The following is a 22,247-nucleotide window of genomic DNA, read 5'->3' on the forward strand; positions in this document are numbered from 1 at the left end:
CCCTCTTCCTAAAAGGGAATTCCCTTCCAGCATTCCCTCTTCCTAGAAGGTCCAGAACTACATCTTCCCCGCTCCCCTCTGCCCCACAGGGTCGGGACTCCTCCTCCTCTGTGCCCGCCGCCCAGGCCACTTTGCAGCTCGCTGCTTTTCCCCCAGTGTCTCTCCGGATGCTCCTCATGCGGGGACTGGGCAGCAGCCCCCTCCTCTCCACCCCAGCACTGGGCCCAGGATTGGTCCAGAGTCCCAGTTGCCAATATTTTTGTGAGAAGTTGCTAAATCTATCTCCCCACAGGAGAATATGCTGAGCTGTCTTTGGGTGGGGGCAGGGGTTGAGGTTACTCCTTCCGCCCCAGGCGACCTGATGCCCCTCCCGAGCTCCTCCCCAGCCCTGCCAGACAAAGAGGCCAGGAGGCAGGACGGCACTTTCTGCGGGAGGCTTTTACTGAGGGATTGAGGGATGCTCCCCGGCCAGGTGGCTGAGGATCTGGAAAGGCACATGCGGTGGCTGTGGTGGGGTCTCCCTCTTGGGTGGGGCCTGGCTTTGCAGATACAGCTCCCCTGGCTGACCCCTCTTTGGCACTGAGCTGGGCGCACAGGTGCCCTCATGCCTGGCAGCCCCAGCACCCGGTTCCCCCTTCACTGGCCTGTTCCCCCACCCCCACCCCACGGAGGTGGCTGGCAGTGTAGGCTGGTGGGGCGACAGGCCGCCGGGGGCTGGCTCAAGGGCCAGGCCATCTGTGGGAGGACCGCGGCCCCGGCCACCTCCGCTGCTGGCTGGGTGCTCGTGTTGGCAATCGAGATGGCTCCAAACAGGAATCCAATAAATTAGCTTGTAGAAGGAAAGGAGGCTAGGGGCAGGGGCTACATTCTTACCATCGCTCGCTAGTGCTGTGCAATCCTTCCTCCCGTGGCAGGGAGAAGGGGCGCACGTGAGGGGCCCCGTCTGGCTGTGGGTTCTGTCTGGCTGTTTCTATGGCAGGAAGGGTGTCCTGTGGGGTGGGAGCCTCAGTGGGCCATTTGGGCAGTAGCCACGGATGGCCCGTGGGGTCTCCAAGGGACTGAAGAGGAGGGAATAAGGGGGACTGCAGCGTCAGGAGAGCAGGCCCCCCGCCCCATGCAAGGCTCCGCACAGACTGGCTGGCGGTGTGAGCTGGGGGCTCCCCTCCACCCTTCCCCCCCTGGAAGAGAAGAAAGTCCCATCTGCCCCGCCCAGGGAAGGGGGCCCAGGGACAGGCACATGGTTTTGCTGGCAGTCCTCTAGGCAGGGCAGGCCTGCGGCCAGGAGGCCTGGGAGGGAAAGGCATGCAGGACAGGCCTGCGGCAGGGCCAGGTGCAGGGGGGTGGTGGGCAACTGCTGTGGTTTCCTTCATGTGGTCCCAGGGCTCAGGGGGGAGCAGCACCCTGGAGGACCCCAGAGCCTTGGCCCAGGATCTGGCAGAGCTCCTGGAGGCGCCGCTGCATCTTGGGGATGCCCGCTAGCTGCTGCTCAAGCCGCTGCTTCTCCTCGGTCAGGCTCAGGCGAGCGGCGGGGTCTAGCTTCTCGAACTTCCAGCCACCCTCCCCATCAAACTGCAGCAAGTGCGTGTGGTACTTCCTAGGCCGGGAGAGGAGCGGAGGCCGTTGAGCAGGAGACACTTGCCTGGCCTCCCCCTCCCCAGCCACCAAGCAGGTGGGGTGCTCCGGGCAAGGAGGGGGGGCACCTACCACAGGGAGGGCCTGTGGGTGATGGAAAGCAGGGCAATGCCAGCGTCCTTGGCCGCCTGGAAGATCTTGCCTTCCACGTCGATGCTCACGGCGCTGGTGCACTCATCCAGGAGGGCGTACTTGGGCCTGGGGCGGGGGAGGGGGGCAAATGCGCTAGGCTGTGGACCCTCCTTCACAGAAGCCTTGGCCTGTCCCCTCCCTCCCCCGCCCTGTGGGAACCCTGACCTGCGTACTGATTGTGCTTCTTGTGGCCACTGCTGGCTGGGCCCAGGTCGGGTGAGGCCTCCTAATGGCCACAGGGCCCCTGGCTGTCCCACTCAGCCCCCTGGGGAACACCCAGCTCACCTGTGGTAGAACATTCGGGCCATGCCGATTCTCTGCTTCTCACCCCCCGACAGCACATCCTTCCAGTCACACACGGCCTCCCAACCTAGGCAAGGGACAAGGGGCTTCCCTGTGCAGGGCCCAGACCCAAGGGCAGTGGGAGGGGCTGAAGAGACTGGGGAGAGTGGGATACGGGGGCATATGTGACTTTGGAGAAGGCTGGCCCCTGGGTCCACGTGCCCTGGATGCTTATCTATCTGGAGGTGATACTTTAATAGTCAAAAAAGACTTGTGAGCAGAATTGTGTCCCCTCCAAAAAAAACGATATGTGGGCATCCTAAGCCCGAGGACCTCAGAACGTGACCTTATTTGGAGACATGGGCTTTACAGAGGGGACAGTTACCACGAGGTCACGAGGGTGGGCCCCAATCCAGCAGGACTGCGTCCTCATGTAAAGGGGAGAACTGGAAACAGACACGCACAGAGGGAAGGCCTTGGGCAGACACAGAGAGAGGACTGCCGCCCACATGCCGAGGACGCAGGCCTGGAATGGCTCCTCCCCTCCCGGAAGGGACCGACCCTGCCCACTCCCGGCTCTTGCGCTTCGGGCCTCCAGAACGGGGACACGAGACGTTTCGGTTGGCTGAGCCGCCCTGGTACCGTGTTGCGTTGCGGCAGCCCCAGCAGATGCCCGCAGGACCTAAGAGAATGCTAACGAACAGCCAGCCGGTGCTTCCATCCCTAGGCAGCAGGCAGTCGTGGCAGAGCCCCAGGGATGGCTGCTGGGGTCTCTCCAGAGGGCTTCTCACCCGCAGCAAGTCCGAGCAGAAACGAATCCTTACGTCCTACCTCCGCTCCGTCTTCCCATGGGACTAGAAGTTTTGTCAAGGCATAGGGCCACCCACAAAAAAGACTCTGCTCCGTAGCTTGCCTTGAGGTGAGGTGTGACCATGGAACTGAATTCTGGCCAATAGGGTGTAAGTGTGTGTTACACATGTGTCAGCTTTTGGAACTTTCTTTAAAAGACAGATGACAGGTACCCTTGGTTCTTCCCCCCCTTTCCCCTTTCTCTATCCCATGGCCTGGGATGTGATGTGATAGCCGGAGCAGCCATCTTGGATCATGAGATGACTTCAGGAATGGAGGGCCCACAGAGCTGAGTGACCTGAGGGGCCTTCACAGAGCTGGGCTGCCTCTGTCAACTGTGGCCTGCTTTCCTCAGGACTTTTATGTCACAGTAAGATAAACTTGTGAATGATGTAAGCCACTGTTGTGGGGAGGGAGTTCTGTTACTCCCAGCTGAACTCAATGCTGATAGGTTGTGATGGTAGGCCCCAGGGGCCCAGGGCACTCCTGGAAGATAGGAGGAGGGGTGCACTCCCGGGCACAGGGTGGCTGGTCAAGCTCCCCCCCAGTGATGGAGGCAGGAAGTTAAACCTGCTTTTCAGATTTCACTAAGAAAATTGAGTCCAGCCCCACCTTGGTTTCCCCCCACGCCTCCTCCCCCTCTCTGGGCACAGCAGGCTTTTGCAGACAAACCTGGTAAGCCCCTGACCAATGCCTTCTCTTGCTACCAGCCTGTCCCTCCAGTCCTGCAGGCTCCTTTCCAGGGGCAGGCACCTCCCAGGCTCAAGCCAGAAACCCAAGCATCCCCTCTGGCTCTGTCCCGCCTCCCATGCTAGAGGCTCGCTGCACACACACCCTGGGCTCACCTTCTCCCCAGCTGCCCTGCTCATGCCCAGGGTCTGTCCTCTTGCTAAAATGTGACACCAACCTGTCACTTCCCTGCCTAAAGCCTTCCAAAGGCTTCCTTCACTGTCAGGGAAAGCCCAGGCTCTCCCCGCCTGGCCCACAGGGCCCTCCCTGCCACTGAGCCCCAGAGCCTGGAGAGGGTGTCCAGGGCCAAAATGAGCGCCCCCTGCTGGACACCTCCTGCTGTGCCTGGCCTCCCTGGCCTAGGGAGCTCAGGGCTGCCCTGATGGGTGGGGCTTTCTTGGGCACCTAGCACTTTGGGCTCCTGGATGTCAGGGTCATCTTCACCCCTCGGGGGCCAAGAGGGAGGCAGGGGCGAGGGTGACAGCAGATTCCCCAGCTGAATCTTGGGACAAGGGCAACCAATCTAGGGCTCCCTCCCTGGCCACGTCCTCCCCTACCTCCTTCCCGCTGCAGGATGTGGTTCAGGTGCACGATGTCCAGAATGGCTTCCAGGTGCTGCTCCGAATAGCCTTTCCTTCGCATGTCGTCCACGGAGTCTGGGTAGATCACCTGGTCCCGCAAGGAGCCCACGGACATGTAGGGCCTGCCGGAATGCCGCACGTCAGCAAGGGCGGGCCTGGCCCTACCTCCCTACTGAAGCCCTGCACCTGGGCAGGCTCTGTCATGGGCCCTGGCCGCCGGGGGGCAGGGCCGACTCGAAGCCCGCAGACCCCCACCACCAGCCACCCTGCATGCACACCACACACTGTGCACGTGCGCCAACACAGCCCCACACCGTACACCGCATGTGCGCACACGCATCACACGGCCACGGCCACGGCCACGGCCGGACGGCAGGGGGAGGCCCCGTCGCCCCTCGGACGCTGTGCTCTCCTGATGCCCCAAGCCCTGCCATCTCCGCGGTGGGAAGGGGTAGGGGCCAGGCTCCGTCCCCGTCCCCTCACCTCTGAGGGATGTAGAACATGCGCTGCGGCGGGGGCTTGTACAGCACGCCACCGTACGTGGGCCAGAGACCGCCAAGGATCCGGAAGAGAGAACTCTTGCCGCAACCGTTGGGGCCGGTGATGAGCAGGTGCATGCCCTCTTCCACCTGTGGAGGCAGCGCTGGTACCCGGCAGAGGGGGCCTGCATGGACCTCCCTCCTCCCAACTGTGGCCCACGTTCGGGTCCGCACCCAGGCCGGGAGGTGGGCCACTCTCAGTCTCTTGGTAAGGGACAGCGGGGCCTGAAGGATGACGTCTGGCATCCGGAGCCCCAACCAAACACCTGTTTTGGGTCCTGGCCTGGCCCCTAAGCCCCTGACATGCACCAGAGAGCATGGGGCCAGCATGAGGAAGGCCACAGAAGGCCAATGTCACCCTCTCTCCCCTGCCGTCCCACATCACTAGGACTCCCAGCGTCTTCGCTTCCCCAGCAGACTTGCTCTCCCTTGAGGAACGGTCCCGGGAAAGGTGCTTTCTTTCGAGTTCTAGGTGGACAGTACGAACCCCCAACTCTGTCTGTTCCTAATGCCTGGCCAATCCTCCTGCCCTCGTGGGCCTCTCTCTGTCCCCACAGGTACTAGGGTGCTGGGCAGATGCCTCTGTGACCCCTGGGCTCAGCGTCAAGGGCCTCAGGCTCCCCAGTTAGCCAATTACATGGTGCCCGCTGGTCTTATGGAAATGCCTGCTGTAAGAAAAAGGCCAGCTGAGCTTGGGGGGGAGTGTGCAAGAAGGAGGGGGTCAGACGGCAGGGCACCCGGGGCACAGCCCCCCTCCCCCATCGCCATGGTGAGTTCCACTCTCGCAGGGTGTGACATAACAGCGTCAATACTGTGCAGTCCCCACGAGCTCTGAGGGAGGCACTGTTACGGATTGAGCGGTGCCCGCAAGACCTCAGAGTGTGACCTTATTTGGAAAAAGAGACTTTGCAAATGTAATTAGTTAAATTTAGATGAGGTCCGGGGCGCCCGGGTGGCTCCGGCGGTTGAGCCTCTGCCTTTGGCTCGGGTCATGATCCCGGGGTCCCGGGATCGAGCCCCGCGTCAGGCTCCCTGCTCCGTGGGAGGCCTGCTTCCCCCTCTGCCTGCCCCTCCCCCTGCTTGTGCTCTCTCTCGCTCAAATAAATAAATCAAAATCTTTAAAAAAAAAAAAGATTCTATTAAAAAAAAAATTTAGATGAGGTGTTCCTGGAGTGGGTGGGCCCCTAATCCAACGTGACTGGTGTCCTTATCAAAAGGAGTCATTTGGACACAGAGACATGCACACAGGGAGAAGGCCATGTGAGGAGGAGGGCAGAGATTGACGTGAGGCTTCTGCAAGCCCAGGAACACCACTGATGGCCAGTAAAGCACCCAAACTCGGAGGGGGCCTGAAGCAGACGCTCCCGCAGCACCCCAGTTTGGCCTTCTGGCCTCCAAAACGGGGAGAGAAGCCACTCCTGCTGTTTGAGCCCCTCACTGTGTGGTCCTGTTACACTGTAAACACCCTCGTGGGGGGGGGTGGGCCTCCCTCTTCCATGATTGATGTACAGGGGCCAGTGTGTCAGGCCTGGCTCTCCCCCAGTCAGCCAGCCTCCCTGGTCCCCTTCCCTGTGCCTGTCCCTCTTCCGCCAACCTTCTTGCCCCACCGCCTGGCCGATCATGACTGGGAACTGCTCCCCTGCCTTCCCCCACATCTCCCAGCCTCAGAGGCTGGCTTCCGCCTCGCCTCCCACCCCAGCTCTTCTGTCCCAGTCACCCCTCCTCACCCGGCCTTGCTCCCTCACCAGTTGTGCCCTGGCGAGCCAGGACCCCTGGTCTTTGCCTACTTGGCTGCCACTGGGCCTGCAGGGAAATCGTTAGCCTTGGATGAACCAGCCATTGGTGGCTCCCTGCCACACCCCAAGAGTGGCCGCGGCCAGGGGCGATGGGGATCACAGCACTGTCCCACGTTGCCTGGGTAACGAAATGTGCCCGGCCTCCAGCTGGCTCTCAGGACCCCTCTCAGCAGATCGAGGAAAGGAGCCTCCACTTGCACCACCAGGCACTGACCCTCCACTTGCCTCTTCCCAGTAACTCCCTGCCCAGCCATGGCTCCAACGGACCCAGCTCTGCAGCCAGGCGCACAAGGCCCCAAGGTCCCCCAGCTCCATGCTCCTGCCACTTTACTACCTTTCCTCTGCCTGCCTGCTGGGGGACGCCTTCTTCCTCATGCTGCCCATCCACCCTGAGGCTCCTGGGTGAAGCTTCCGGTGACCTCTACTCACCTCAGGGATGGGACCACCCTTCCTGTGGCCCCCATAGGATCCTGGGCAGCTAACTGGGGACCTTTGCAATGTTTAGGGGACCCGGCATAGGGCTTCCTGAGGGCAGTGCCCCTCCAGCTTACCTCTGGTTCCCAGTGCCCAGCCCAGGGATGAATGAATGACTCCCTCTCGCTTCTTACACTGACCCTGCCACCACAGGTCTCTCCTTCATTCCATCATTGCCTGACCCTGTCCAAAGCTCTGGCTAGGGACACAGGTGACTGGTGGGGGTTGGCCACCAGGGCTTCCTTCCCACAGACAGCCTCTGTAGTGGCTGAGAGCCCTCCCAGTGGGCCAGGCTGTTCCCAGCACACACCTACACTGGGGGCTTCTTGAAGCAGATGGGTGGGACCCTAAGCCCAGGTCACTGGAGGAATCTATTCCACCATAGTTGGAGTTGAACCTGAGTCCCCAAGTCCTGGGCTTCTCAGGGATGGGGGTGGGAGGTGGCAACGATGGGGCCAGGGCCAGGAGCCCTTGGATGACCCTTCGCTACTCTTGGTAATCGCTAGTCATTTTATGACTGCACTGTGACAGAACCAACAATCAGAGACATGTTCGCGTTTCACCTGGACCTTAGCCCACCTGCCAAGTGGATCTAGGGAATGACAACGTATGCAGGCCCAGTAGGCCAGACACCAAAGGTTGGGGCTTGCAGATGCAGAAGGCCAAGCCCAGGGTCCTGTAGCTCAGCCCAGCTCAGCCAACACTCCTGGGTCAGGCAACCCACCCCCCACCCAGTCCCATACTTGACCTACCCTGATATTGAGGCTGGCCACCACCACCTCTCCCGTGGGCGTGATGATGGGGATGTTCTCACAAATAATTCCCTGTTCCACATCTACCACTTGGCCTGGAGAGAGAATGCAATGAGGGAATACAGGGAGCAGCAACACCCCCTCTGCCTTCTGGTGGATTCCACGTGCCCACCCCCCTGCCCCCCCCCGCAATAGCACGCCAGTGTGTGGTCTGGGGCCCCTCGGGAATATGGTGGGTCTTCCGTGAGCCCATCCCCAAACAGTGTCTGGTGCTGTGCTCTGGGCAGGGGAGGGGCAATGTCAATTCTCTGGCTTCTGGAACCCGAGGCATGGAGTCCACCCTTACGCTGTAAAACCCTCTGACACTGGCCCCTGCTGTGGTCTTGAACTTTCTCTTGCTGCCCACATGGGAGAGTGATCCCCTCTACTCAGGGACTGCATCTCCTTCTTTTGCAAAGAGAAATAAGAGAAATCTTGGCCAGAGCCCTGGGAAGGCACCGGCAAGTGAGGGGCTTGGCTGGCAGCTACTGCTCTGGGAAAGAAGGTTGCAGGGGCACAGCTCAAAGACCCTGCCTTCTGGGGGGTGGGCATCTGGGGGGAGGGTGCCCTTACCTCGGATCTGCAGGGGCCCCTCTACACGGACACCAGACCTGGCCACAGCCCCGGGCCCTGCCTGAGGGTCCTCCGGCTCCCCGGGCCTCTTGAAATGGCAGTGCTGGACATCTTCGAATACCTGGAACATCTCGTATACTCGGGCTGTGTAGCCGGCCAGCTCTGTCACCTGCGGGGAGGGTGACCCTGGCTCAGACGCTACCAGCTGGGGGAGGGGTGGAGGCATGGCGGGGGGAGCGGTGCTGGGCGGGGGGTACCTCCTTGTAGGATGACATGATCCGCTCGATGGCATCCGCAGCAGCTGTGAGGAGGTTGCGGGCAATGGTGAAGGCCTCTGTGCGCTCGCTCACGAGCTCCTCCTCCTTCATCTCCAAAGCTGCCTTCTTCACTGCCTCCAAGTCTACGGAACACAGTGGGAAGGAGGAGACCGTGGAAAATCAAAATGGACTCACTAGGGGAAAGACGAATCTCTCCGGCAGATGGTGCTGGGACTGCCGGGTGTCCACTTGCAAAAGAATGACCCCTACCTCACACCACCTGCAAAAACTAACTCATGGAAGAGCTAAGACTATAAAACTCTTGGGAAAAAGCAGCTGTACGTCTTTGTGAGCTCGGATTATGTATGGCACAGGCAACAGAAGAAAACCACATAAATGAGCTTCATCAAAACTCAAACTTTTCGGGCATCCAAAGGAACCATCCAAAAAGCGAAAAGGCAACCTACAGACTGGGAGAAAACATCTGCAAATCACATATCCGATAAGGGTTTCGTATCCAGAATATGTAAAAAAACTTTTCCCATTCAACAACAAAGAAAACCCAATGAAACCATGGGCAAAGGATCTGAATAGACAATTCTACTGTATTTCCTAGATCTCCAAATGGCCAATAAGCACATGAAAAGACGCTCAACATTATTAGTCATCAGAGAAACATAAATCAAAACCACAATGAGATACTACTTCACACCCACTAGGATGGCTGGTGGGGCTGTAAAATGGAGCAGCCCATGTGGAAACCGGTCGGCCAGTTCGCAAAAAGTTCAACAAAGAGTTACCACAGGCCCCAGCAATTCCACTCCCAGGTATGCATCCACGAGAAACAAAAAATACACGTTCACATGAAAACTTGTACACAGGTGATCACAGCAGCACTATTCGTAATCATCAAAAGGTGCAAACGACCCAAATGTACATCAATGGACAGATGGATAAAGACACTGTGATACGTGTATATAATGCAATATTATTTGGCCGTAAAAGGCAGTGAAGTGCCGATTCACCCTACAGTGTGGACGAACCTTGAAAACGTGATGCTGAGTGAGAGAAGGCCGACACCAAAGGCCACAGATTGTGTGATTCCATTCATGTGAAATGTCCATGAGAGGCCAACGATCCATAGCAACAGAAAGATGAGTCGGTGTTGGGGGCCGGGGAGTGCTGGGGAGGGAGTGACTGCTAATGAGTCTAGGGTTTCTTTCTGGGGTGATGACGATGTTTTGGACTTAGTGGTGATGGTTGCACAATTTCATCAATATATTAAGAACCACTTAATTAGGGGCGCCTGGGTGGCTCAGTCATTAAGCGTCTGCCTTCGGTTCAGGTCATGATCCCAGGGTCCTGGGATCGAGCCCCGCATCGGGCTCCCTGCTCGGCGGGAAGCCTGCTTCTCCCTCTCCCACTCTCCCTGCTTGTGTTCCCTCTCTCGCTGTGTCTCTCTCTCTCAAATAAATAAATAAAATCTTTTAAAAAAAAAAGAACCACTTAATTACACACTTTAAAAGGCCGAATTGTATGGTATGTTAATTACAACTCAATAATCTGGATAAGAAATTGAGCCATTAGGCATTTGGCTTTCTTTTTGGGCAGAACCAGCTCCTTTCCCCTAAACTGTCCTCCCTCTGTCTTATACTAATGATGGCAGCCCCTCTCGGGGCACACCTGCACCTCATCATCCAACCCCCAGAGCTGTTGTACCCCCGAGTCTTTCCAACACAAATGTCCCTTTTGGACCTCCACTGTTACCTCCATTTCTCCCTTAGCTCACCCCTCGACACTGTATTCTGGGGCCTCTCTGAGAACGGTCATCCTTGATGCCTCTCTTTCTCCCTGGGAGCCTGTTTCTGTCTCGACTTGCTTTTCTGTTTCAGTCTAGACCCTGTGCTGCTTACTTCAATCATCTTCTGTCAGTGGTTTTGACTCCCCTGACCCTTAGAGCTCCCAGAAAGGCAGGGCTTTCACACAAGGAATGTGCTGGAAATGGTGATGGGGAGCAAGGGGGCAGCTGACTCTGAGGGTCCTGAGATGTGGGAGAGTGAGCAGTGCCCACTGGAGTATCCAGGGGAAGCTGAGGCTCCTGGGGCCAAAGTGGTAGGAAGAAAAGTCCTGTGAAGGGCCCAAGGACTCTACCCAGGGGCATATGTCAATTCAAGGTGGAAGCCTCAGGGACATGATGGCAGGGGTGGGGTGGCAAGGGGCAGGAAGCCAGCTCAGGGCAGATGGCCTCCCGGGCAGTAGCATGGGATGGATGGCCTGACTGCCTTGCATTGCCTTTTCTTGGGCCTGAACCAGGAATCCAGGGAATAGGACGGGGTGGGGAGGGGGTTAATCCTGACAGTTTATGGTCCTGGGCCTGCCTTCCCACTGTGCCCCCCACTGACATAGCCTCCAACATGCAGGGGGGCATAAGCTGTCCTCCCCAGATGTCCTAAAAGCCAGAGAGGGACTACACACTAAGGGAAAGGGTTTGTAGTTGCTGGGGGCATCCTGGCAACAGCTGGTACCTCCCTGGAGACAGAACTGACTGCCCTCTGTAGGTTCCCTCAGAGGCTAAGGCAGCTAAGACCAGGGCCCAGGGGCAGGATGCCAGGCAAGCTGTTCAGGGCAAGGCCATTCTCCCTCTGGGCCCTCCAGCCTTGCAGCTCCAGCAGGCTAGAAGGGCAAAGGTATCGAAATTTTCCCCCACTGGTAAGTGTCTGCCTCCTCCTATAGGTCCCCAGGGCTTTCAGCCTCCTCGAAGCACCCAGAGCCCTCACTAGTCCCCGGGTACTAGGGACACAGCAAGGACAAAACAGACAAAAATCCCTGCCTCCATGGAGCACGCACAGCCTCAAGTGGCAGAGTGACAATAAACGAAATAGAGAAGTAGAGCAGACAGGGTGTGTGGCGTTGGGAGAGCAGCGCGGCGGGGAAGGGGAAGAGGATGGTGGGGGCGGTGGTCTCGGCAGAGGAAAGAGGGTTCCTGGAAGAGCTAGTGGCGCTTGCGAGGGCCCGGGGGGCAGAAGCACTGCTTCCGGGGAATAGCGAGGAGGCCAGCAAGACAGAAGAGTGAGTGTTTCACATTTTCACAGGTAACTAACTATAAAGGGCCATGAGGCCAGGGACAAGAGCTCATCTTCTTTGAATTGCCCACAAAGTCTGGTGTAGCAGAGTCTCCAGAAAGTCCTAGGCTTTCACAGGAGGGAGAGGCCTTGGGGACTAGATGGGCCCCAAGGCCAGCTATAGAGGAAAGTAGCTGCAGGCGCTTCCTCACAAAAACCACAGGTCGGTTTCCTCGTGGGTGCATTCCCACGTTCCCGGCCAGGGGTGCTGACTGGGTCTGGCACCTGGGCCTAAATCAAGGCCACCCTTTATGTAAGGCCTTTGCGGTGGAAAGTAATAATCCCCCTCCATTTAGATCCTTCCCCTTGGGGGTTACCCAGAGAAGGACAGTTGAGGGTACAGAAGCCCCAAGGTAGAGACACAAATAGAGAGAATCAGAGACTCCGGCTCTGAAACAAGTCAGGCTCTCTCTCTTTACATGCAATTGAAAACCCTCTTACTGGGCGCCTGGGTGGCTCAGTCGGTTGAGCATCTGCCTTGGGCTCAGGTCATGATCCCAGGGTCCTGGGATCGAGCCCCGCATCGGGCTCCTTGCTCAGTGGGGAGCCTGTTTCTCCCTCTACCTGCTGCTCCCCCTGCTTGTGTGTGCGTGCTCTCTCTCTCTCTCTCAAAAAAATAAATAAAATCTTAAAAAAAAAATAAAACCCTTTTACTACCAAATTGCATAAAATGTAACACCTTTAATTTTTTTAATTTTTAAAATATATTTTATTTTTTTTAAGTAAGCTTTACACCCAACATTGGGGCTCCAACTCACGACCTGGAGATCAAGAGTCGCACGCTCCACCAACTGAGCCAGCCGGGTGCTTCAAAGTATAACACCTTTTCAAGCAGAGCTGTGCTCCAAGGAAAGCAAGGGAAATTTCCAGGAACACAAAGAGAAGCCAGCAACCAGGATGGGAGAACACAGAGAGGTTTCTCTTGTGCAGCTGGGGCTCTAGGTGCACTAAAGAAAAGGTCTCCTCTAAGAATCTGTAATTATGTGTCCGGAGTTCAAATTAATACCGTCTCCAAGTTCAGGAAGCCCTCTTCTCCAAGCTGAGAAGCTAAGGTAAAATGGCCTTCAAGTGATTAATTGCCTGGGCAGGCATGCGTGGCCCGAGCACAAGCAAATACACACCGTGCTGGGGAATGACCCCTCGGGTTAGGCCACTCAGGGTTCCCCCGGAAGTCTGGTTGCAAAACCCACAGGGAAACAATCCACCATGAGTGAAGAGCAGCAGATGGAAGATAAGGCTGGCCTAGATCCCCAAGAATTCTGATAATCAAATCGTTGGATAGAGACCATGGAGCATAAAAAGGAGCAGTCCAAAAGATGAGAAAAGCAGACACTTACGAAAACAGTTTAAAATTCTTATTTGAAAAGAAAAATGTCTGTTTTCACATTTTTGTGTGAAAGAGAAGCAAATAGAACTTATAGAAATAGTCACTGAAATTGAAAAAAAAAATTCAAGGGGTGCCTGGGTGGCTCAGTCGTTAAGCGTCTGCCTTCGGCTCAGGTCATGATCCCAGGGGCCTGGGATCGAGCCCCGCATTGGGCTCCCTGCTCGGCGGGAAGCCTGCTTCTCCCTCTGCCACTCCCCTGCTTGTGTTCCCTCTCTTGCTGTGTCTCTCTCTGTCAAATAAATAAATAAAATCTTAAAAAAAAAAGAAAAAAAATTCAAATCAGATGCTGCTGAAGAGAAAACGGATGGAACAGTGAGCATAAAAGATCTGCAGACAGTGCCCCTAATTCAGCACAGTGCTAGGTGGGAGACAGCCAAGTGGTGAAGAGTCGCAAAGGAGAGAATGAGAAGAAAAGAGTAAAAGGACAAGACCAAGGCAATATTTGAAAAGGTAATAGCTGAGAAATTTCCGGAATGATGGAAAAATCTGAATATATGAAGGCCATACAACAAATCTCAAGCAGGACAAACAGACACCTACAGGTAAACACTTCATAGGGAAACTGCAGGATGCCAGAGAAGAAAGTCTAAAAGTAACCAGAGAGACAATGCAGGCTGCCAGAGGCACTGAAGCTGATAACAGATTGTCCAACAGAGACAATGGGATATTGTCAAGGGGCTGGGAGAAAGTAACTGTCCGCCTTGACTCCCACACCCAACTAAACTTTAGTCTGGGAAAAGAGTAAAATAAAGATGTTTCACACAACAAGATAATCTCAAAGTTCCCATGACGAAAGCCTTGCAGAAAGAACTTCTAGAAGATATCTATCTGGAAGAAGGCAACTGGGCTGTGGAAAAGGACCAGTGAGCACAGAAATCGGTAACCAGAGGGGTGAATTTAAACCCACATTGACCCAATAAAGCAATAGCCAGGCATCAAAACAACAGGAAAGCAAACTTGACGCTGAGCTCCATCAAACATCAGCGTGGCTGGGCCCTGAATTAGAATGTTCTAAAGGACAAAATGGGAATCCTGATGACCCACTAGCTCAAGTGACAAGCAAGGTAGGCTTTCTTGTCTCCCTTCACCCCCACCCCAGGCCTTAGGGCCAAGGTCTATACCCGCTGCAACCTACTAGAGTTGTTTTAGGCACAGGAAAGCCAAGGCCCAGGCGATGAAGGAGCTGAAGCTACTTCCCTATCCTCCCACTCTCGGGTCGCAGTGAGCCAAGGACAGGACCAGGTGGGCAAGGGTGCGTGCGTCTGAGGAAGGGACATAAGGGCTTCCTGATTCCCAGTCCCCAGCTCAGCTGAGTGGTACCGAGGAGTGTGAAATGCTGTCAAGGGAAGACACACGCCAAGCAGAGGGCAACCAGGAGCTCCAGGAGAGTGTGACTTTTGCTGAGCTCAGGATACCGGCTGGGCCTCAAGGCCCTAGCAGAAGGCGCAGGTAGGTCAGCCAAGACCCAGGGCCTCCCAAGCCTAGCACGTAGTGATCCAGGAGGACAGGAGAGGGTCCCTGCCCTCGCCCCTTTGGCAGCCGTGGCTCTCACCTGACTCCGAATAGCCGGTGGCAGTGATTATGGGCACGGCCACCATGAGCAGGCCCGAGGCGCTCCACACATACTTCATGAGGAACTGCTCCAGCATGATGTACCACAGGCGTTCCAGCAGGATAAGGTTAATCTGCGAAGCCAGGTCCTGGTAGGAGTGCTGCAGCAGGGCTAACTCCACCTGCGGGGGTGGGGGTGACAAAGAGAGACCAAAAGGCCTCATGGTAACTACCACAGGGGCCACAAGAGTCTCCAAGCACCACGCATACATGCTATGAAATTTGATGGCCAGGACAAGGTCAAGGGCTGGGGGTTACGACTGGGCCATATTTACAGGGGCCAGTTTTCAAGCTTTGGGACCACCTGACGTCATAGTACCAGGGGACAGTCGTAACGAAGAAGGGACTCGTCACCCCCACCTTCTGAGGCCCATTCCCATCCCTTCTTTCCACTACCTCTCTAGTTGGGACACTTACCATGCCCCTCTCTTTGCCCTGCACCGCTTCAGGACATCTTTGGGCAACTGCTGGGGGCTGCTGGCCTGAACTAAGCAAAGGGCAGCACAGGAAAGCAAAAGGCAGTACTTGGTTTTGAGGAACTCGGTTCCAGAGTCTCTACTTTGGCCCCTCCTCCCCAACCTGCCCAGGGTCCCCCTGGATGAGGACCCTACACTGCATTCTCCCACAGAAACCTGGAGGGCAGGCTCCCAAGCCAGCCCTGCCCTTCCCTCCCCATGCCCGCACTGGCCATACCACCTGCAACTTCAGGCTGCGGACACAGAGGTGGCAGGAACTGGGTCATGGCAGGGTGGCCATTAGGTTGTGGGTTTCTTGGCTCATTACAGGGGGGTGTGCCCCAGGCCTGCCTCCCGCCCCCAGCTGAGCACAGCCGCTCAGCCTGGCACCGTCTCCTTTGTCCAGTACTTTCACACCTGACTCTCCACTTGACTCTCATCCCATGCAACAGTATGTGTACTCTCATGTCCACTGTACTCTGGACGCCAAAGCCCAAGAGGCAAAGGGACCTGCCCAAGCTCACACCGCTTGGAGGTAGCAAGAGGTGTGCAATTTGGACCATCCTGGCAGAGCCATTAGGAGAGAACCAGATTCTCATAAATGACGCTTTGACCTACTAAGAAAGGTTTACCTTGCTCTCAAGCCAGCAAGAGTTTGCATGTATGTGTGCGCGCGCACACACGAATGAAATCTAAATCAGCCTCCTCCCTGAGATCTCAATGAGAACAGAACACCGTGACGTCTGCCCTCCAGCCAGCCAGCCACCTCTGCCCTAACCTGTTGAATGGAGCCTGGGTCAGTGTCCATAGGGACATCAGCTGGTGGAACTGGGGCGAGCCACACGCCTGCACAGTAAAGGCAATCAACGCCCCCCCAACGAGGACCCATCACCCCACACCACTTTCCAGCCCTTTAGCCGAGGTCAAAAGAGACAGGCTGCGGACATACACCAGGGCCCTCCTGCCCCCACCATCCTGGTCTGGCACATGGACTGCCTTTGCATTGAGTCCAATCCTGGTTCCTGAAGTGAGCACGCCTCCTCTGAGCACCCTGGCAATCCAGACTCGTGCTGGGAGCTGGCAGGAGTGCCCGCCGGGGCTGACAACGGAGCTGCGGATAACGTGCCAAGCGCCTCACCCAAGGCGGTGGCTGCCTGCCAAGGCCCTGCAGTCCGGCATGTGGGAGAGGAGATGGGTTGTGGCTGCAGACCAGGCATTTTCTCCTAATCCGGAGCCCGGCCTACACCAGGGATGCCCCCTCTGCCGAGTTTAGGGACAAGCCTTTTTGTAAAAACATCACGGCCTCTGCCCACTGTGCAGCCAATGAGGCAAGTTCCGGGGACAAGAGGCCACCTGACAAAGACAGGACACACAGGCCTTCAGGAGGCGGGTGCCACCGTGCCCCTCCCTTGAGAAGCCCTCGGAAAGCAGAGAGCAGGGCCCGAGGCAGCTGCAGCCCCAGGCAGGAGGAAGGGGCGGGGCTGAGGCGAGATAAAGGGAGCAGTGGCCCGGAGTAACCTTTCCCAGCACCAGGCTCCCGGCAGGCCTGGCCTGCTGGGGAGCTGCGCGCCGGCGACCCAGGCGGAAGGGCGGCCACGCGGGGGGTGGGGGGCAGGATGCCTGCTGGGCGGGCAGGAAGTGCGTCCCGCCGCGCTGGCGGCCTGGGCCAGGCAGCCCTGGCCCGGGGCCTGGGGAGGCAGCCGAGCAGGTAGCCAGGCTGGCCTGCGGGCTCAGGTGGGGGAGGCTTTGACCCCGAGTACCTAGCGCTGCCACCGCTGTGGCCGCGGCGCTGGGTGCTGCTCGTTAACCCCTGCTTGGGCTGAGTCATGCCCATAATGCCAGCCTGCCTGGCCCACCAGCTTGGCCAGATGCTGGCCTTCAAAGGGCCCGGGGCGGGGGGGGGGGGCACGAGGGGCCAGGCAGCAGGAGGCCGCGCGTCCCACTGTCCCTGCTCCCAGATGGCAGGAGCCTCCTCCTGGCTGGCTGTAGGAGTGGAGCAGGCAAGGAGCTCCAGCATCTGAAACCGCTAGGATCCACAACTCCAGGGCCAGGCCAACCACATGGAGGAGGAGAGGAAGCAGAAGTGGCCTGGAGCAAGCCGGCAGCCGGCCCAGGGCAGTCCCCACCCAGCCTTCCTGCTTCTCCCTTTCTGAGCCTAAGTCTGGGCTGCCCCAGGCCCTGCCGTCCCCAGTCTTCGTCTTCTGTGACCTCCCCACACCTCTGGCATTAGCCCCAGCCAGACCTGGACTTTCCACGCTGTCCATGGCTGCCCTGCCCCCTGGCCTCCCAGCCACAAGCTTTCTTCTGTGCCCAGTACCCCGACCTGCCCCACCTCGTGGCCCCCATAGAAGGCGATCTCCTCTGAGTTGGCCACCACTCGAGAGTGCATGTAGCGCAGCTCTCCCTTCCTCCGTGCCTCCTCTGCCACCAGCTCGCCAAACTTGGGTGAGAAGGCTCGCAGCACGTTGGCTGTGAGGAACACAACGAGGCCAGCAATGGCCGAGGGCCAGGCTGTGCCGGCCCCCCGGGAACGGGCTGCTCGAAGCAGGGTGTAGGCGGTCACAGCAACATCCAGGAGCGGCTTGGTGAGGTTGGAGTAGAGGTGGGCCACAGAGGCTGCAAAGGCCACCACGTCCTCCGTCAGGGACTGGTCAGGGTTGCGAAGCCGCCCGTCCATGTTGCTGACTCTGTAGTAGGTCTGCTGGGAGAAGTAAAGCCTGTAGGCGTGGGCCACTAGACGGCTGCGGAAAGACAGGGCCAGCTGGCCCTCTAGGTACCGGATGGCGCTGTTGATGAAGGTGGCAGGGAGAGCGATGAGGAGCCACTGCAGGAGCTGCCAGCCGAAGGCCTGTGGGTCCTTGCGCACGATGCAGCGGGCCAGCCGGCCGTCCAGGCGGGCCACATACACTGACAGGAAAGTCCGGCTCACCAGGGACGCCGAGTGCAGTGCCAGCAGCCCCGTTTCCCGGCACAGAGTCCTGGGGAAGAGCAGCCGCAGGAGCCCCAAGAGCCGCTGCAAGAACACCCGGTTCACGCCGGCCTTGGCCGCTGTGGCCCCAGAGACCTCCTGCGTGGACTCCCCTGCTGGTACCTGAGGGCCCCTGGTTGCAGCCAGGTATTGCCGCACCAAAGGGTAGATTTTGTGGGCTCCATAGGCCGTGAGGGCCAGGACCAGAGCTGTGCGCTTCAGCGTGGTCACCCGCGAGGACCGGGAGGTGGAGAGTACCGGCATGTCACCTGGGTTGGATGCACAGGGCTGGGACTGGTGCCTGAGGCAGAAGTCGAGGCAGGTGGCTGGAAGGGTTGTTGCTCTGACCCCCAGCTCCTTGTCTAGGCAACTGGAAACCTCGCAGTGGTCCCTGAGACTGTCGCGTTAGGCCACCGGGGCGGTGCTGGGGCCCCTGGTGCGGTGGGCTCAGGGCCCTCCAGGGTAGCGGCCTCTTCAGGCAGCCAAGGTGGAGAAACTTGTCAGGCCCCTAGCCCCTGAGGTCAGAGCCTCGGGGGGGAGGGGGGATGTCAGCAGAGAGGGCGTCTCTTCCTCTCCACCTCCTCCTCCGCCTCCTCCTCCTCTCCTGGTGGCGCCCCTCCCCGGGGCACCAGGCGCGTCCGTCCGCTCCGCAGCCTGGCTGAAGCCGACAGGGACTCCACCACCCACCCCTCCCCAGGGGCAAGTCGGGGGGGAAAGGGAGGAGGCGGAGGAGGGGCGGGAGGCGGAGCCCGGGCGCGGCGAGCCCCACCCCATTCTCGCCCCACGACTGGGCTCCGCCCCTTCCCCGAACCACTGAGACGTGGGAGGACCGCGCGGGCCAGAGAAGCGGGCCCTGGCTTTTCCGCCAAGGCCCCGCCCCTCACATCGGCGCGCCCCAGGCGCCTCTTCTCCTCCAGTCCTAGGCTTTGGAGCCTCGGCTCGGGGGCGGGGCGAAAACGGCCGTGGGCGGAGTCGCCGGGGCCTGGGTGCGGCTGGGAGCGGGGGGACGGGGCGGGTGCTTCCGGTTTCCGGCCGTGGGGGAAGGGGCGGGGCCAGGGTTGCGGTGGGAGCGTTTGGTGGTGGCGGCGGCAGCGGGGCGTGTGCGTTGGCTGTGGGAAGCTCGGTGAGCGTGCTTGCGCGCCTCGCTGGGCTCTGGGGCCACCCAGGTCGTTCGGGCTTTCGACGGGGGGCAGCGGCGGTTAGTGTGGAGAGGGCCCGGGGCCTCGGGCCGAGCCGGGAGTACGGGGGCAGGGCTGGGCGGAGGGAAGCCGGGGCGGTGGCTGGAGTTGGGCTCCGGGGGCGTGAGGGCCGGCCGCGGGGGCGAGGGGCGGTGGCAAAGCCCCTCGGGAGGGGCGGCCAGGGTGGGGCTCGGGGGAAGGCGTGGCGGCCTAGGGCCATGTCGAGGGGCCGCGCGGGTGGAGCGCGGGGGACTCGAGCCGGGTGGGCGGCTGTGGGCGACCAGGGCTGTCGGGAAGGGCTCCTCCGGCTTCCGAAAAGACCGTTTTTCTAGAGCTTTCTCTAGATGGGGCCTTGAGGTGCTTACTCGAGACCCGCATTTGCTCTTGGCCCCGACTCCCGCCCGGTAGGAGTCGCTCTTGTGGGCTTTCGGAGGTACTCCCGAGTTCTCCCACCGCATCCGAGGCCGACGCGGCGGCGTCGGGAGGCTTTTTTTTAGCCCCTGCTCTCGCCCCGGAGGGAGGCTGCAGGTTTTCTCTCGGCTCGATTGGAAAGGCTCGTGAGGGAAGGGCCTCCTGGTTTCCTTCGGAGGGGGGTGTGGGGGCGTCGCCGCTCTCGGAGAAAGTGCGTTACTGAAACACTGCCGCCCCGGGGCTGACTGGGAAGGGAGTGAGCCTGATGGATGTCGAGAATTTTCTACCGTCTATATAATCTTTTTTTTTTTTTTTTTAAGATTTTATTTATTTGCGAGAGAGAGAATGAGAGACGGCATGAGAGGGAGGAGGGTCAGAGGGAGAAGCAGACACCCCGCCGAGCAGGGATCCCGATGCGGGACTCGATCCCGGGACTCCAGGATCATGACCTGAGCCCAAGGCAGTCGCTTAACCAACTGAGCCACCCAGGCGCCCCCGTCTATATAATCTTTATTAACACTTTCCCAGTTAAGCGGGCATAAGGAGTTTGCTGAACTCAGTCGGGAAACGAATTCGCCAGAAAGGTGGCTCTTAAGGCACATACTGGAAGGCAGCAAGTAACTGCGTCCTGGCAAACGGGAGTTTGTTAGGCCTTTGAGCACTGTTGGCCGAGTATCCCTGCCGAGCTGAGCCCAGTTTCAGCCAGTGGCTTAAAAAGACTGGAGTAGAGTGCTGCGGTAGAGGGTAAAGAGTGGCTGCCCAGCTCTCACAACAGCTTCTGTCCCTTTTGTGTCCTGTCAGGAAACAAGCGCACATCTCACTGTTGGAAACCTCCTAACAACACGATGAGTCTGCAGTGGACTGCAGTCGCCACCTTCCTCTATGCAGAGGTCTTTGCTGTGCTGCTTCTCTGCATTCCCTTCATTTCTCCCAAAAGGTATGGCCTGTGGAGCAAGCAGGCAAGCAAAAGGGTGATTGTTGCTGAGCCCCATAGCTTCTCCATGCAGGGTTGGTAAGACCCTGGAATTGGGGCCAGATGGAAACAGGTAGAACCTGTCTGGGGTTGAGGTGGCAGGGGTTGTGTTTATTATTGCCAACCTTCCACACAGTTTTGCTTCGTCACATCTTTTTGAATTCCTTTCCTGTGCACACTGCCTTCTGGCCTTCACCGTGCTCCAAGAGGGAGAAGACCTATCTCTAGTTACGTTTCTGGGAATGCTGCCCTCCGCCTTCCCTTGGGTGCCTAGGGTTCAGGGAATGGCAATATGGCGCCTGGAAGACTTGCACCATGGGGTCATGTTGTAGCTGACTTGGTGACGTCTGTCCTCCCAACCAGTCCCACCGGCATTACATAGTAGCCTCATGAGCATTACTCAGCCTGTGAGAGGTGAAGCCATAGTCCTTTTAATGAAGAGAGGATCTGTCAAAGTTAATTGGAAGTTAATTTTTAATTACGCATAATATATGAATATATTCTGATTTTAATTAGAAATTATAAATAAGGCTAAATCTTCATAGGTATTTTAAAAAACATTTTTTTTTTTTAATTTTATTTATTTATTTGACAGACATAGCGAGAGCAGGAACACAAGCAGGGGGAGTGGGAGAGGAAGAAGCAGGCTCCCTGCAGAGCAGGGAGCCCGATGCAGGACTCGATCCCAGGACGCTGGGATCATGACCTGAGCCGAAGGCAGACGCTTAACGACTGAGCCACCCAGGCGCCCTAAAAAACTTTGTAGACAAAAATATAGATCTCTGATACAATAAAATAGGAAGAACATGATATTGTCTAAGAAGTACTCTTGCCAAAAGCCAGATCTGAATCTCTTCACACTTCACACAGTTCAGAGGAAATGTAGAGACAGAGGCATTTTGGAGCTGCAATCTGGACAGCTTTGTAAGACCGACAGCCTGGTTTCTGCAAAAAGTGGATTGGGAAAGAAGACAGAAGAGGGTGAGGAGCGATTGAAGCTACTTATCAACTAAATGCACAGTCAGAACCTTGTCAGTTCATATTTAAACAAACCAAGTGTTAAAAAAAAAATTGCAACAATTGGACTTTGGGACTCTGGCTCTGATGATGAGGGATTCTTGTTCATTTTCTTGAGGTCTGGTGATAGCATTGTGATTGCATAAAGGCTCTTTATTGACAAAGTTACATTCTGAAGTATTTATGGAAGGAGATGAAGGGAAGTCTTGGGTCTGCTTCGTAATAATCCAGGGTGGTGGGGGTCTAGATGAACCCACATGGGTCATGTGGAGAAACCGTTTGAAGAAATAATGTGTACGTGGCAAGCATTTTGAACATTACGTAGAGGAATGCAATGAAAAGTTTTCCATTTCCCTGCCCCTGAAACTAGTAGTATGCTGTGTGTTAATTATCCTTGAATAATAATTAAAAGGAATGTTTTTGTTTCCCTCCCCAGAGACTCTTAGTGTTTTTAAGAGTGTGGCTTTTTTTTTTTTAAGAAATTTCTGCA

The 22,247-nt window shown here is 57.5% G+C and overlaps 2 protein-coding genes across 3 annotated transcripts in view; one reads left to right on the forward strand and one right to left on the reverse strand.

Annotated features, from left to right (window-relative positions):
• Nucleotides 1-274: 274 nt before the first annotated feature.
• ABCD1 (ATP binding cassette subfamily D member 1) lies at nt 275-18,831 on the reverse strand. Its single transcript, XM_021683229.2, has 10 exons — nt 17,543-18,831; nt 14,697-14,877; nt 8,636-8,778; nt 8,379-8,547; nt 7,767-7,861; nt 4,689-4,834; nt 4,182-4,327; nt 2,050-2,134; nt 1,705-1,830; nt 275-1,594 (listed from the first exon to the last, which is right to left on the reverse strand). The coding sequence occupies exons 1-10, from the start codon at nt 18,440-18,442 to the stop codon at nt 1,384-1,386; spliced, it is 2,202 nt and encodes a 733-aa protein (XP_021538904.1). The 5' UTR covers nt 18,443-18,831; the 3' UTR covers nt 275-1,383.
• A 386-nt stretch (nt 18,832-19,217) lies between these two features.
• The window catches only part of BCAP31 (B cell receptor associated protein 31), a 27,287-nt gene continuing 24,257 nt past the window's right edge, over nt 19,218-22,247 (forward strand). The window contains exons 1-2 of one of the 2 annotated variants that reach the window (XM_044911682.1): nt 19,218-19,301; nt 20,569-20,704. In XM_044911682.1, the coding sequence (XP_044767617.1) occupies nt 20,613-20,704 (92 nt within the window). In that variant the 5' untranslated portion in view covers nt 19,218-19,301; nt 20,569-20,612. Of the gene's footprint in view, nt 19,377-20,568; nt 20,705-22,247 lie in introns of both variants that reach the window. The other variant, XM_044911681.1, reaches the window with a different exon arrangement.

Source organism: Neomonachus schauinslandi, chromosome X (assembly GCF_002201575.2).
Source record: "Neomonachus schauinslandi chromosome X, ASM220157v2, whole genome shotgun sequence".
NCBI classification, from domain to species: domain Eukaryota; kingdom Metazoa; phylum Chordata; class Mammalia; order Carnivora; family Phocidae; genus Neomonachus; species Neomonachus schauinslandi.

Bases quoted from the DNA above. Each gene is read 5' to 3' on its own strand.
- ABCD1 (XM_021683229.2), bottom strand. From the start codon at position 18,442: ATGCCGGTACTCTCCACCTCCCGGTCCTCGCGGGTGACCACGCTGAAG. The intron at 8,779-14,696 runs GTGAGAGCCACG...TGTGTTCCGTAG, and splicing joins CACCGGCTATTCGGAGTCAG to ACTTGGAGGCAGTGAAGAAG. The intron at 4,835-7,766 runs GTAGGTCAAGTA...CTGCCTCCACAG, and splicing joins TGGCCAGCCTCAATATCAGG to GTGGAAGAGGGCATGCACCT.